Source organism: Urocitellus parryii, chromosome 10 (genome assembly GCF_045843805.1).
Source record: "Urocitellus parryii isolate mUroPar1 chromosome 10, mUroPar1.hap1, whole genome shotgun sequence".
NCBI lineage: Eukaryota > Metazoa > Chordata > Mammalia > Rodentia > Sciuridae > Urocitellus > Urocitellus parryii.
The window spans coordinates 6423062-6440067 of record NC_135540.1 but is presented as its reverse complement, the minus strand read 5'-3'; the positions used below and the strand labels follow the sequence as shown (position 1 = coordinate 6440067).

The 17006-nt window shown below is 41.3% G+C and overlaps 1 protein-coding gene across 1 annotated transcript in view; it reads right to left on the bottom strand.

Annotated features, from left to right (window-relative positions):
- Intu (inturned planar cell polarity protein) overlaps positions 1-4538 on the bottom strand; it is a 91532-nt gene extending 86994 nt beyond the window's left edge. The window contains exon 1 of the mRNA XM_026390918.2: positions 4329-4538. Coding sequence (XP_026246703.2) covers positions 4329-4471 — 143 coding nt within the window. The 5' untranslated portion in view covers positions 4472-4538. The remainder of the gene's footprint in view (positions 1-4328) is intronic.
- Between the last annotated feature and the right edge of the window lie 12468 nt (positions 4539-17006).

Genomic DNA, 17006 nt, shown 5'->3' with positions numbered 1-17006 from the left:
GATATTTGCTTTCTTCTGTAGTCAATCTCATTTTAGATAGAAGTTCCTTAGTTTTTCTCAGCTAAAATCTCTTTTACAGTTATTTTTCTCTCTTCATCAGCCAAAGTTTTGCAACTAACATAACAATAGTAAAAAAAATTCACATTGAAACACCGAAAATCTGAGTCAGAAAACTGGGCAATGTCAGGCCAACATCAACTATGCTCATGTTTCTTCAATGAGTCGGGTAACTACAGCCAAAGCTAAGAAACTCGGCATTGTTGCCAAGTAAATGCTTGATTTCTGCTATCTCAATACTGACACCAGTCAAGGGTTCCTTCTTCCAACCCACCCACCAGTATTACCTCCGCAGCCTCCTCAGAGACATACCCGTGTGCCAACCTTCCTCCTCTATAGTAAGCCTGTAAGAACTCTACAGATGTACCTAAGGTGATTTTTATCCACCAAACAATATTTTTATCCACCAAACAATAATGTTGACAATCATATGCAGTTCAAAACTGATTTTTAGTTACAAAGCATATGTGAAAAAAATGATAATTTCCAAAAAGAACATACAGATTATTAACTAGAATTTTGAAATTTCAGGATTATTTATGTGAATCAATGTGTAATATAACTTCCTTAGTCAGCTTCATATAGACCATAAAAGATAATGGGCAATTCATCTCCCTTGGATTAAGATTCACACTGGTATGCTTCTGAGCAAATGCTGGTTCTGTCCAAGGTAGGAAGGCTGTCTGCACTGGTGACTGCAGATTAGGGAGGTGGACACCAAATACCAAGAGAGAAACCTAACCTTTAAGTCATATACATCAAGAAAGGACAGACAGTTGGGCCCAGTGGTGCACATCTGTAATCCCTGTGGATTGCAGGAGGATTGCAAGTTCAAAGCCAGCCTCCACAATGGCGAGGCACTAAGCAACTCAGAGACCCTGTCTCTAAATAAAATACAAAAACACTTCAATCCCCAGTACAGAAAGAAAGAAAGAAAAGACATAATATCTGAATCTTGATAGAACTCAACGGAGACCAGAAAAATATTTTTGATACAGATTTTTTTTGTGGGGGAGGTACCAAGGATTGAATTAAGAGGCACTCAACCACTGAGCCACATCCCCAGCCCTATTTTGTATTTTATGTAGAGACAGGATCTCACTGAGTTGCTTCCACCTCACTTTTATTGAGTCTGGCTTTGAACTTGAGATCATTCTGCCTCAGCCTCCCAAGCCGCTGGGATCACAGGTGTGCACCACAGTGCCCAGCCTCCAATAGGGATTTACTGTACTTTTTCTATTGAAAGACAAAACATTAGAGTGAATAGTAAATGACTACTGTAGAAATCTTAATGATTGTTTTTAAAAACTAAAATATCATACATAGATAATGTATTCCAGAAAATGGAATACTTAAAAAGTAAGACATTACCCTAGCACAAGGTCCTCAGATTGCACATTCTGAAGAAACTGAGTTAAGCTCATTTATTTTCATACCACCAAGTGCATGGGGCTCCATTAGAAATCAGGTGTCCTGAGTTTCTACAATGAAACACTCAGCTGTGTGTAACTATGGGAAATGACATATTATCTCTAGACTAACATGTATGACTCCGAGATGTGGAGAAACCAAAAGCTGAAGTCTCACCCTGTCTATTGCTTCTATATAAGGACCAAATAAGGTTCCATGTAATCTTTACTTCCTTCCAGCAGCCTCGCTTAATAACCACGAGTTTTTAAATTACTTTTAAATGACCACAGTAGTACACAAGTACAATCTCCGCTATTTGGGAGACTGAGGCAGGAGGATCACAAGTTCAAGGCCATCCTAGGCAACTTAAAAGGACACTGTCTCAAAATATAAAATGGGCTCAAGATAAAGCTCTGTGGTACAGTGCTTGCATAACTTGCATGAGGCCCTGGTTGCAATCCCCTGTACTGCTTTTTTTAAAAGGCCACAAAGGGGAGCAGGGGTTGTGGCTCAGCAGTAGAGTATTTGCCTCACACATGTGAGGCATTGGGTTCGGTCCTCAGCATCACATAAAATGAATGAACAAAATAAAGGTATTGTGTCCATCTACAACTAAAATAATATTTAAAAGGGGGGCACAAAGAGATTACAAAAAATTGATATTCTTAAATTTGTTCAAATTTTCAAGACTACAACCTATCCTTAAGTTTCTAGGATGTATTAAACAGGCTTTCCCCACACACTTACAAAGACAGTAATAAAAATGTTATAATTATGATAAGTGAAAATAATTTAGGAGTAATTCTTACTTATTTGTAACTGTTATTCCTAACTACCCATAAAATGCCATCCTAAAAATATGTATTGCAGTCCCTTATCAGCTTGGTAGACTCTTGGTGCCTAAACCTTTCACCCTTAGGTGTTTCAAGTTGTACTGATTGGCTTTTCCAAAAAGTTCTTCATCCATAGAATAGATTCCTTCAAAAATGAAACAGCAATTAAACCCCTATCCCTCACCACGCACAAAACTCAACTCAAAGTGGACCAAGGACCTAGGAATTAAACCAGAGATCCTGCATTTAATAGAAAAAAAAGTAGGCCCAAATCTTCATCATATCGGATTAGGCCCCCACTTCCTTAATAAAACTGCTATAGCACAAGAATTAAAATCAAGAATTAATGAATGGGGCAGATTCAAACTGAAAACCTTCTTCTCAGTAAAATAAACAATCTGTGAGGTGATGAGAAAGCCTACAGAATGGAAGCAAATTTTTACCATTTGAACAACAGATTAGAACACTAATTAGATTAGAACACTAATCTCTAAGGTATATGAAGAACTCAAAAAGCTAAACTCCAAAAAATACCCAAATAACCCAATCAATAAATGGACCAAGAACCTGAACAGACACTTCTCAGAAGAGGATATACAATCAATCAACAAATATATGAAAAAATGTTCACTATCTCTAGCAATTAGAGAAATGCAAATCAAAACTACTCTAAGACTTCATCTCATTCCAGTCAGAATAGCTGCTATGAAGAATACAAACAATAGTAAGTGTTGACAAGGATGTGGGGGGAAAGGCACACTCATACATTGACTGCAAATTGGTGCAGCCAATATGGAAAGCAGTATGGAGAATCCTTGAAAAACTGGGAATGGAACCACCATTTGACCCAGCTATCCCATTCCTAGGTCTATACCCAAAGGACTTAAAAATCAGCATACTACAGGGACACAGCCACTTCAATGTTTATAGCAGCACAATTCACAATAGCTAAACTGTGGAACCAACCTAGAATCCCTTCAGTAGATGAATGGATAAAGAAAATGTGGCATATATACACAGTGGAATATTACCCAGCAATGAAAGAAAATAAAATCATGGCATTTGCAGGTAAATGCATGGGGTTGGAGAATATAATGTTAAGTGAAGTTAGTTAATCCCAAAAAACCAAATGCTGAATGTTTTCTCTGATATAACGAGACTGATTCATAATGGGGTTGGGAGGGGGAGTATGGGAGGAATTGACAAAATCTAGATAGGGCAAAGGGGAGGAGGGATGGGAGAAGGCATAGGGGTAGGAAAAGTGGTGGAACAAGATGGATATCATTACTCTAAGTACATGTATGAAGACGGCGAATGGTGTGACTCTGCTTTGTGTACAACCAGAGATATGAAAAATCGTGCTCTATATGTGTAGTATGAACCCTGTTGCATTCTGCTGTCATATATAACAAATTAGAATAAAAAAATGAAATAGCATTGGGTATTGAAAATCAAAATAACTTTCTCTGGTATTATTAAGGATAAAAACGTGGAAAGAACACTTTGAAAATTAACTTATGACAAAACAGGAAACCAGGAGGATGCATAAAACACAGCACAAACACTCTGATCCTCGAAGGAGCCTATCCTGGAGGGAGGCTATCATCCTGGAGGGAGGCTATCATCCTGGAGGGAGGCTATCATCCTGGAGGGAGGCTATCATCCTGGAGGGAGGCTATCATCCTGGAGGGAGGCTATCATCCTGGAGGAGGCTATCCTGGAGCAGGTGGGTGACTACACACAGCTACTCTTTCCACGGCGGGAGGAAAACCTGCACAGTTCATCGCTGCCTTGTAAAACCCGCGTGGTATCCGCATCCCACACACCCAGGCGGCTGGGGCGCAAGGACCTGGCATAGAGAAGGGCGCAGCCTCACAGGGGCCGTTTCCAGAACCTTCCGCAGAGGCGCCCTCCAAGGCGCGGAACCGGCGGGAGCGGACTTGGCTCAGACCCCAGGGTCGCCGAGGTCCCGCTCGGGCCGCCCGGCACTTGCGCCCTGGGCTGCCCACCGTCCCCCTCTGCACTCACTCGGAAGAGCCGCTGGCCGAGGCGCAGGAGCCCGAGGAGCCCGTCCAGTCTGCAGAATCGCCCTCCTCGTCTTCCTGCGAAGCGGAACCTGCGGGGAGCGCGTCCGGGCTCCCACGCGAGGCCCCCAAGGTCGGCGAAGCCATCGTGAGGGATGCACGGCCGCCGCTGAGGCCCTTCACAGCCCGCCGCCACCGCCCGCAGCGGCCGCCATGTTGCTGCCGCCGGGGAAGGGCGGGGCCACGTGACCGCGCCGCGCTGCTGCCATTGGTGGAGACGCGGGTTGCCGGGGCGACGAGGAAGCCTCCCGCGGAGCACGCCCGGGCTCGAACTGGGCTAGGAGCTGACTCTCCGCGAGCGTGTCTCGGTGGCTGCAAGGGGACCGCTGAGACGTCACCGCTCCTTTTCCCCTTAGCGTTCGCCCCTGGGGGCTGCACAGCGTATCACACCGTTTCCTGTTCGCACTGGGGCGGGTTTTCGATGCAGAACCGAGCCGCAGAGGCGCCCGGCTCGGTCCGTTTACAAGTAGAGGAAACGATCTTGCCTTAGGGACGCTGCGTCCCTTCACGGAACGGACGGGTCTGAGCACCTCTAGGCGACCTGTGGATGCGCTCACTAGTTGCCCTATGTCTGTATGTGCAGCACTTGGAAACAGTTTTACGTTTCTGCCAAGCAGGTACTTAGAGTGCTTCAAACGGGTGATGATTTTGTTTTCTAACACACAATTTTATAATCTAAGTTGTTCTCCTCACTGAGGTTGGAAGAGTAGACTGGCTAATTTGATATGTCATTTGTGCATATCTACATCAAATATTTTTGAAAGCACAAAATAATAGCTATCACTGACTGTCAACCATTGCTTAGGTTATGTACCTGTTCTACTTATATACCATGCTAAGTATTTGCACACAATAAAGTAAATATTTTCTCCATATACAAATAAGCAAACAGAGTTAGAGAGGTCTTGAGGCTTGTTAATGGCTAGATGGCTAATTGGCATAAAAAGCTAACCAAGAAATCATTACCTGAAATTTTCTCCTCGGGACTCAGGACAATAGCCTTCTCATCTGTTTCCCTTTTTCACAGTTACTGGAAGTCAACCAAGACCAGAAAATATTAAATTAAAAGTTCCAGAAGTGAATAACAATATGTAAGTTTTGAATATCACACCATTCCAAGCAAAATGATGAAATCTCATTCAGTTCTATGTCCCACCTGGGTCATGAATCTTTGTCCAGTGTATGCACACTGTATATGGTAATAGCCCTATGTCACTTAGTAGCTGCTTGTCATGTAATTGTTTTCAAGTAAGAAGGTCGCCCCCCCAAAAAATAAATAATTAAAAAATATTTTTTAAAAAATAAAAAATTTTTAAAAAAGGTAAGCAGTAGGCTAATGGGTCATAATACCTAAGTCATTCACCTCACCTCATCACTCTGTGTGGGACGAAGGGAGTACTGTTTTTCCCACTGCTATCAATACAGACCTCCAAAGTTGGGGGATCTCTCCCCATCAGCAAGCAATCAATTCTGCAGCAGTGGACATCAGTGGGGCATCCTCTAATACAGCCTGGAGATAGGGTCATCTCACAAATTAAGGGCTCAGTTCCCTAGATTGAACCCCTGCATGCCTCCCCACATATATGGCACTTGCAAGCCTCAGGTTGTTTTCCCCATCTATAAATTGAGATTTTTACAACCTCTTCACCAGGTTGGAATAATTTGCGTGAGTGGCTCACAGAACTCAGGAAAAATACTTATGTTTACTAGTTTATTATAAAGATAATTACCCAGGATATGGATGAAGAGATGCACAGGGTGAAGTTTGAGAGAAAGGGCATGGTGTTTCCATGACCTCTCTGGGTGTGCCACCCTCCAGGAACCTCCATGTGGAAACTCTGGAAACTCTCCAAACACTGCCCTTCACAGGCATGACTACTAACAGACTGGTTGGGGAAACCCAGCCCTTCTTCCTCCCAGGTAAGGGACAGGACCTCTTTGGAATGAAAAGGATCTTATGGCCTTCTATCAGACAAGGATAATAGGTCTGAGAATTTCTTATAGCCAAATCCAAGATAGAAAAGTTGGGGAAGATGAAGAGTTTTTAAGACTCAACATGAGAAGGGGGTTGTAAGCCAGGAACCACAGATGAAAACCAAATATATATTTCACAATATCACATAAAACATTGTCATCTCATCACAACAAGAAGGGTGAATAAAGGCAAATAAGATATTTTGAGAGAGACCACATTCATATAATGCTTATTAAAATATACTGATATAGTTGTTCCATTTTATTATTGCTGCTTTTAATCTCTTACTGTGGCTAATTTACAGATTTAACTTTATTAAATTGAATACATATGAATAGGAAAACACATAGTATATGTAGATTGAGCATCTTTAGTCTGAAAATCCAAAATCCAAAGTGCTATAAAATCCGTAACTTTCTGACCCCAATAGGACACCACAAGGGAAAATTCCACAGCTGACCTTATTTACAGGTCATAGTCAAAACACTAGCACACTAAAGGTATTACTTAAAATTATATTCTGACTATGTATATGTTTATGAAACAAAAGTGAATTTTATGTTTAAACTTAAGAAATATTATTATGTATATACATATATTTCAAAATTTGATTTCAAAAATCCCAAATTCAAAACATTTCTGGACCCAAGCATTTTCAATAAGGCATATTCAACACACATAGAGTTCACTCCTATCTGATGTTTCAGGGACCCACTGGGGGTCTTGGAGCATATTCCCTAGGATAAAGGACTACTGTAATTAAACTACTAGAAATCCAGTCTGAGGAAATAAAGAAAGTAAATAAAATTTTGAAAGTTCAGAAGAGTGAAATCTGAAGGTGATCTAAAGAAAAATGGAGAAAGTTAAGTATACTTTTATTGATATAATGATTAATATTTTTATTTTAAATAGAAATATTTTCAAAGAGTAATCCATCAGGTAATAAAGTAATAAAGGATATAATATTATTTTATTATTTCAAAGGATGGGTGCTGGGGATTCAACTAAACTAGATGGGCAGATGGAGACACAGGGTTGGTTATAAATGCAGGTTTCTAACAAAATACCCAGAGAAAACCAAGCTAGCACATGTGGGGCCTCAGCAAATTTCTTAGAGGAAGTCTTAATTTATCTTATTAAGGGATGTTTCCAACAGAGAAGACTAATGGGTCATCGTGTGCTCTTATAGTGATTATGCATGAAGAACTCAAGAACCTGGGCAGTAGCAGACAATTTAGTTTCATTTGTCACTTTAAATTATGTACATTTGGATTTCCTGTGTGTCATCCTTAAAGAAGGATGGCAACAAAATAATACCATGTTCCTGAGATGCCCTTTGGTCCCCAGTTCCCCAGCCAAGTCAAGGGAACCAAGAGAGTAGGCCCAGGCCAGTATGCCTGAGTAAGTACTACCTTGGAGGACACTGCCTTTTCTCATGAATGCTAGGAACTTGAACAAGTTAATGTTATCTGTAAAAAGCGCCTGCTTCCATGAACACCAGAACAGCCACTCCTTGGAATGATGGCCATACAAGGAAGAAAGCAAACTAAGCCACTAACAACGGCACTGCTTCTACCAACTAACTTATAAAAGACCTCTTCCTTGTAGTAGCTAACGTGAAGCTCAATACAGAGGGAGAGTGTGCATGTCACTCATCCCACTGGTGTTACTGCTCAGTGAGGGATGGACACACTGCTTTCTGGAGCAATGCTGTGAGGGATGGCAAGGTACCGTGAGGGACAGAGGGGCTACCTCCTCAGCCTTTGGGAGTAAATTATGTCTCACACACCATCTCCAGGTTCTTTCTTTGACTTTTCAGCAACCTAACCCACTGCCCTAGCACCACTGGGCTGTGGATCTGAAACTAGGCTTTATGGCTTTATTTGTAATACTTTCTAAATGTGCTTTTTGTATAATTATATAACAACTGTTGAATTTTATTTTATAGCTTAATTGTATTGATTTATAAAATTGGTTTTATCTTAAAACTATAAAGCATATTCCATATGTTTACTTAAGATTATAAAAAATTGAAGCCATCTCTGGAAATCCGCGAGTTTCTCCCTAAAAGTGATTCCTACACTCCTCAACAGGAGACCAATTTGTAAAAGGACGATGGAAAGGGAGGTCCTTGAGGAGGCAGGCAGAGACGGCTCCTGAGTCGAAGAATGAAGGATATGACCTCCCTCAACACCTCTTCTTGAAAACTGGAAGGAAGGACCAAAGGAGGGAGGGCATGGGTGGCGACCTACCGGTTTCAGCAGGACACTGAGGCGGTCTCATGTGATTTTGTTCATTTTGTTTTTTGATAGGCAGCCGCCATGCCAACTTACAGTGAACGAAGTAGTAATGGGCCAGGAATTTGAAGCAAGGAAAGAAGGGAACAACTACTTCCATCAGCATTGTGACCAAAAAAACAAACAAACCAAAAAAAGGGACTACTTTTAAAATCAGAGAAATGATATTATTTTAAAAAGTTGAAGTCACATTTAATAGTTATCTTACATTTTTCTGGCAAAACGTATGTACTTATTCTCACCAAAGTCTCAAATGTTAAAAATTACTTAAGATTCCATTCCAAAATAAAAAGTGCTTTAGGCCTCTTTAAAAAGTTAGCCTTTCTTCATTTTTAAAGCAATTTGTTAGAGTAAAGAAAGATATTTTAAATTTTAGAAAAATATCACATTTTCTTCTCACAAATAATAATCTGTTTTTCTATAAGCAGCTAATAATTTTACACCATGCTCATAAAATTCCTCTAGCATCACATTAAACAGAGAATGAACACTGTAGATTCTTTAAGAACAGTTTTTCCAATACTACAAATAACTGAGCACTAATTAGGGTTAGATGCTTTATCTCCCACTATATCTTAATTAAGTTAATGAACTGTGTCCAACTTCCCTCATTAATCAAATCACTGATTAATGACAGGTAACAGGATCAGAACCTCCAGGGGAAGGGCCTGGAAATCTTTTTATTTCCAAGGAGCATCCCCCCCAACTCTACAAACCTGCGAAACCTCCCTAAGCTCTCCCCTAGCCCTGCACTTCTAAGTGTCGGTTCAGGGGCCACTTCCAGAATAGGCTGGAACCACTCCCATCTTCTGAATTTGAGCCCCTCAGGCTGGCCTCTCTTGCTGCTCCAGAACCCACCATCTGCAGAACCTTGAGCAAATCAACCTCTCCAATTTTCTTATCTGTAAACTCAGATATTGGTATCTACTTCACAGCACTGTTTGAAATCCAATGAATTAATCCATGTAAAACAGCTAGTACATAAAGTATCAATAAAACTTAGCAGTTCTACACCATTTGCTCACACAGTTTTTTCCTGAGATGATACCTCTCCAAAATTTACTCCTTGAATACAGTACTACATAATCTCTCAAGACCTTTTCCATCAGCCTTCCCAGACACCTCTCCTCCCTCTGTTAGAATTCTTCTTTCCACCTTTCCCATCACAATATATCCCATGAGGTTCTGGTATAACTAGTATCAGTCTGTCATATCTAAATTATTTGGGAATATATATATATATATATATATATATATACATATAAAATCTTTGCTACCAAATGACAGTGTCCTAGAGAATATGACTGGATCTTGTTTTGTAATCATTCATTTTTTGCAAAGTTGAATAGGAGCAAAAGAATGCCACATAAAAGTTTTATCTTCTAAGAAATGTTCCTTCCCCTAGATGTGTCCCTGGATATAGCAACTTCTTTGGCTAATGGACAAAAGACAATCACAAAGAAATAATAACAGTTACCACCCTGTTTTTTTTCACAATTGAAAAAAAATAGCAATAATTTTTATCCTTAATTTTCAGGGTGGGGTATATATTAGCTAATCATATTTCTCACTTCACATATCATATTTGCCCTAACCTTATTAATACTTAACATCCTTTATATGTATTGGAGAGGACAAAGAAAGGAAAAAAATAAGATGCCATTTTCAGGGCCTTTGTCTATTGGGTGATTAGCAATCCCAACAAAACTTGAAAGATTTAGAATGAGGTGTATTCTCATTACTGGTTTTTAACTACACAAATGGTCAGCCTCTTCTGAGGCCCCAAAATGTTTAGTTTAAAACATATAATATGTGAGGTCCTTATTTCCATAGATTATCATCTCAAATAGGCAAACAATACGATTCTGACATAAAATACAGGAGATAAGAACATAATTAAATATTTAGTATCTTTAGCAGGTTCAAGAGCTCTTTCCCTAGTGGAAAGATAAGCTAGCACTAAGCAATAAATGAAAACAAGGCCACAGAGGTTACATTCATTAAAACCTTCAAACCACAAGGTAAGAATTCATGTAGCAGAGTCTTGTTAGGAGCTAATTAAAATCTCCTTAATTGTGAAAACAGAAATAATACTTCATAAACTTTGTGGAAACACAACTGCTATTATTTTCTTAAATCATGAATAAATAATTTGGTAGGCCAGCAAAATGGAGAGTTTATATAATGTGGAATTTTTCAGATTCATAATCAAATCATAGTATATAAAAATAGCATTAGCAATGCTAAATTTATGGAATTAAGTTATGGTCTAGAATTCTAATTTTCTTATATAAAATTGAATTGCTTGTAAAAATTTATGGAACTTAACTATTATAAGATCATGTATTCTATGTTTGAATGATAATTATGGAATTACTCATGAGGAACCCAAAGTCATAAAGTAATTACAGTGGACAGCACAAAGCTTAAGCCCCAAGCCTTCACTTACAAGTCTGGTGAACTGTTCTACTGTCATAGACTAGTAGTTGTCAGGCAGAAGTAAAGGAGGCCCCTTAAGCAGGAACACAACAGCCCCAGGTGAATGGCCCACATCTGCTGAGGAAGAGGAAGAGGAAAAAGAAGAACCAAAACACAGACTCCACGTAGGAAAAAAAAAAAAATACAGCTTATAAATGAGTGCCCAAAGCACTACTAGCATCTTAAAAAAAAAAAAAAAAATCACAGCATTGTCAAACTCTGTAACGATCTGACAATGGGCTGTCAAAATGCTCGATTATCCGTAAGTGCCATGCTTTTCTTAGTAAGAGGATCTGAGTTCTGTGATTCTAGCACTGATGACCAAATGAACATAGGCAAAGTCAGCAATGATAATCTCTGCCCACCATGCAGGGTTGTCAAAATTCAAATGAGATAATCATTGAAACCCAATGCCTTACACATTTAAAAACAGCAGTGATGCTTTATGCTCTACTTTCAATACTTTTGGCTTTATGATTTATGTCAGTTTTTACTTTCAGAGTTTAAAAATATATTTTATACTTTTTAAAAATATTTATTTTTTAGCTTTAGGTAAACACAATATTTTTATATTTATGTGGTTCTGAGGATTGAATCCAGTGCTCATGCATGCTAGGCGAGCACTCTACCACTGAGCCACAACCCCAGCCTATATTCTTTTTTTTATTTTTTATTTTTTTTGTAGTTGTAGATGGACAGAATGCCTTTATTTTATTTGTTTTTTTTTAAATGTGGTGCTGAGGATCGAACCCAGTGCCTCATTCATATTCTGCCACTGAGCTACAGCCCTAGTCCCAATATTTTATACTATTAATAGCATGAATATTACTTAATGGGGCACACTTTTACCCCTGGAAGCTCCAGATGTCTGAGGTGTTTTTAATATGCACATTTTTGCTGTTGACAAGAGTATGAAATTTGGACCATAAAACATTTTCAGGAACTTGCCTTTAGTTCACTCTCTCTGCTGGTTTTGGTGCCCCCCAAAATCAACATTTTAGCCTGGACCAGCACTATTTATTAGCCATTAGGCCTTGGACAAAGTAGCTCAACTGAGCCTCTCACAGGCTTTATGAATAGCTATACTTTATGTTTTAAGATAGTTGCTACCATAATCCTCTATATTTGACAGAATCTTAGTTTTATAGAGTGCTTCTATATAATCAGAAATTCATGATACTGCCATATGAGATGGGTCTTATACTCTTTATAGTACCAAAAGAATAGGAAATTAGTTTTTCATTTAATATTGAGTAGGTTTATTCCAGAAATGCTCAACTACTCACTTCCGAAATAATCATCTCAGTCTCGATGACTATAGTTTAAACATATTCTTTTGTGCTGGTTCATCAAGCAGGTTTGTGCTTTGGATCTGAAACCCTGTTGTGTTAACAGACAAGTTAAAAATCTTGCCAAGTCATACAACTAATATACAATAGAAATAGGACTCCAAAGGAATTGCTAAATTGGGAAAGCCTCATGCACAATTAAAAAAAAAATTGTAAAACACTAGTGAGTACTAACATGGTTAGTTTAGTACTTCTAAGAATCAAGATGACACAAAAATGTTAACTCAAGTAAACTTAACAGAAATGCCAATACTGAAGCTTTCCACTTAGAAACCTCAACTTTTTTTCCCTAAAAGCAGAATAGCTGAATATTTTTTTTCTGAGCAATAGTCATTTTTAGTTTGACATTTTGTAGTTAACACCTCATGCACAGCAAAGTCTGCAACTTTGCATCAATTTTGGTTTGGCTGAAATATCTTTCTCAAAAGCACAGCAATTAATTTAATGCTTTACATTTTGAAAAACCACATTTGCAATGGAAAATATACAAGTAATTAAAAAAACAAACACTCAGAAAACATACTCTTTAGAATAAAATGTAAAAATAAAATAATCTGATGTTTTCTCTTGTATATGAATTTCTGTGGCCCAAGGCCACTGGAGTCTTTAATGCAATTGCCAGAATTTTGTGGATAACTTAAAAGGGATGTTTTAAAAGAAAAACATAAAACATTGTAAAACTAGTTTTAAAAAAAAAGCCATGGGTTAGTCTAGTTCATGAGAACTATGGTTGATAAATTAGCATGATTTAAAGGTAATCTGATTTCTCCAATTTCTATTACATTATGTCTAAACAAATCTTTATATATGCAAGCAAGACATTTGATTACATATGAATGTATTTACAAACAGTTTCATCAAATGAAAGAGAAACTTTGACAGATGTCTCAAATTTTTAACAAGTGTTTGAAAAACATCACTAATAAAATAGTGCATTATAAAAACAAAAATATTTCATATACTGTTAAAAAGAAATCACTGTTAGCCATGATACTGAAAAACACATTTATAGCTTCAGAGTCCCTTGGTTCCTATAGCATATGGGAGCAGTTATTCATAATTCAGATGAAGTAGATTTTCATTTAATATTGAGCAGGTTTATTCCAGAAATACTCAACTACTCACTTCCGAAATAATCATCTCAGTTTCGATGACTATAGTTTAACCATATTCTTTTGTGCTGGTTCATCAAGCAGGTTTGTGCTTTGGACCTGAAACCCTGTTGTGTTAATCGCTTTGGAATTTTTTGGCACTCAACATTTAAAACATGAAAAATACGAAGAAATTCTGTTACAGGAGAGTCCTAAGTATTTAAAACAAACACTGTTCCCCACATTACCAGTCATGCTGTGAATGAATTTCTAGTTAATGCTTCCTGGGGTTATTTCCGAACTGTGATTTTACCAAATGCAAGGGGAATTACCCTTAAAAATTCAGGAGTTTTAGCTGCTCGTTTGACAATATATTTTATTTTATATGGTAGCAGCTTTGTTAAGGGATGGGAAAGGGATGGAGGAAACCAACCGTAGAAAATTGCAAGTTTCAGAAGACAGTGCAAATAGAAGGAACCCAATTTTCCCCTTGAACAATATTTCTTTTTACTACACTTCCAATGGAACAGGATTTCTACAGTTCATATGGTTTTGTACAAGGACTTAAAAGGATCACTTGAAACGTTTACAGATGAGAGAACTCACATAAACCTCCCCCGACAGATATTTACTAAGCGCCACTGACTCTTTCTCACCACAGATGCATTCAAGAGACACTGTTGCTATATTTCTAAAGCAGGCTTTTGTGTGGTGTGCTGTGTGCTTCCCCCTCCCCACAGCACATCTTAGGCTGGCCAGGCCTCCCGGAGTGACAGCGGTGGGGTGGCCTGGCTCTTCCTCCAGTCGCTGTTAGGAGGGAAGCAGAACTGCTCCTGTGGATTCTCCTTCTCTTTGATAAGCTCGTCACTGTGCCTATGGCTTTATGTCTGTGAGTCTGTTTCGGGTAAGACCGGACGAAGTCCTGGCAGTCGATGGCCACACTGCCGGCCGACCGCAGGCTGGGGTTCTCGCCCTCCTTAGGGGAACTCCTGAATTCCTGGTGTGCTGCGGGGACGCGCACGCGTGTGGGGCGCGAGGGAGGGGTGGGGTGGGACGGAGTGGAAACAGGCTCCTGGCAATTCCAGGCACCTCCCCGAGGAAACCCCGCTCTTCCCGAGGAGCCCGAGGTGCCGGCGCGCTGCGCCCAGGAGCTCCTTCCCGGCTTCGGAAGTGGCGCTTCTGGAGGTGGGCAACCCCACCGCGCGGCCCGAGGGTCGCCAGGGCCGGACGCTGCCAGGGGTGGGGTGCAGGTCCCTGGCCCTGCGGGGAAGCCCCGCCTGACGCCCCTGAGGACCCTGGAAGTCCCTCCGCCACAACGCCCCGGGCCCGCGCCGTCTCCCCGCAGCCCCGCGTCGCGACACTGACCTGTGTAGCAGGACGCGCTGCACCGAGTCCAAGTCCTCCAGGCTGCGGCGCGCGGGTCTGGGGAGGCTGGACCTGCGCACCTGGAACATGCTGCGCGCGGCTGGCCGCGGGCGCGGGCGCAGGTAGCGGCAGCAGGCAGAGGGGCGAGGGCTCGCGCGGCCGCCAGACGCGGGGGCTCCAGCCGCGGGGCCGAGGCCGGCGGGGTCCGCACCACGGTCCTGGTGCTCGGCCCGCGGCGGCCGCTCCTCCAGGGGACGCTCCGGCCAGACCAGCGCTCCGCTGGCGCCACCCTCGCGGGGCTCGCCGCGGCCCGGGCCCTGGCCCGCGTCCCCTGGCCCGCGTCCCCGTCGCGGCCCGCGCCTCTCCCGCCGCCGAGTGGCGGTGCGCGGGGTGAGCCGTCGAGCGCCGCGGGGACCGTGCTCAGGGCTGCGCTCGCCCGCCGCCTAGTGCGGGACCCGGGTCCTCGCTGTCCTTCGAGGACGCCGGGCCGCCCCCGCGGGGACACTGGTGTCCAAGCGCCGCCCCGGCGAGGGAGCTGCCACCTGAGGTTCCCAGGGCCACCGACAGAGCGGGAGCGGAGCGGGCGCCAAGTGGACTCGGGCTCTGGCTGCTCCGGGAAAGACTGGAGAAGGCGTGGGAAGGAGGAGGGAGCCAGGTGCCGATTTCGGTGCATTTACATTCTGCCCAATTCTGAGTTTAGACTTTCGACCACACTCTAACACACACGGGGATTACCTGCCGTGTGCGGGGCTGGGTTCTGGTCCTGGGCGATACCAGGATGAATAAAGGGGGTTGCTGACCTGCCTGGTAGGGCCCATTTCTGTGCTTTGGAGGATCTTTTTGCTTTAAAATGTACTTGATCTGAGGAGACAGTTTTCCCCCAAAAAGATGAAGATGACCTCATTGACTTATTACAAAATTTAAAGTCAGAGGGAAAAGTTATCTAAAAGTTTCAAACAGAAGATAATTAAAGAAAAAAACTTTAGATAAGGTAGCAATTATCTTATAGATAACATAACTGTTCCCTGTAGAAAAGATTTGCAATGGGCTGTCTTTAAAATGCAGACTACTCATATACCTGTAGATGATATAATATCTTGAAAAGCCACTCATGTATAAACTAACTGGAAATTTTCATCTGGAGAATCCAGTTACCAACTGTTCTTCAAATCATTCTTTCATATTTACTTTAAACCTACTGAGATTTAAAAAAATAATATATATGTATTTATTGCAAAAAATAAATATGGAAAAAATTCAAAAAGGAAATAAAAATCATTCGCAATTCTACTTTCACGTATAGCCACCTTTGAAGATTTGGTGACTGTCCATCCAATCACCTTCCTAATTTTTACATAGTTAATATAAATGTATGGTTTGGATCTGCAATGTCCCCCTAAAAGTTCATGTGTTAGGCAATGCAGTAGTATTCAGAGGGGGAAGATTAGATTATGGGGCTCTGATCTCATCAATGGATTAATCCACTTGATGGGTTTATAGTTTCAATGGATTTTCTAGGAGGTGATAAAAACCATAGGTAGGTGAGGCAAGACGCAGGAAGTAGGTCACTGGAGGTGTGGCCTTGGGGACAGTATCTGTCCTGTCCCTCCCCTTCCGCCTTCCTGTCTGTGAGTCTGTCTGCCTGTCCTTCTCTCTCCTCCCCAACTCCATACCCTCCCTCTGCTTCCCCGGTTGCCATAAGGTGAGCAACTTTCCTCTGCCAGGCCCGTTTGCCAACATATTTCTTCCTCAGAGCTGACCAGACACAGTCTGAATCCTCTGAAAACATGAACCAAAATAAATCTTTCCTCCTCTGAGTTGTTCTCCTCGGGTATTTGGTCACAGCAATGAAAAGCTAACACAGCTAACAAAAGTCTAAATATACACAGTTTTTTTTTCTCTTGAATATTTGCCAAACTTTAAATCATAAATATTTTATTATGTATTAGATATCTCAGTGGACTCTTTAGTGGCCTGGGGTCCAGAGAGGGGGAAGGGGAAAGGAAGGTTAGCTGGGTGTTTTCCTAACACGTGTGACTTCCTGCTCTAGCCTTATCCTAGGTCAGA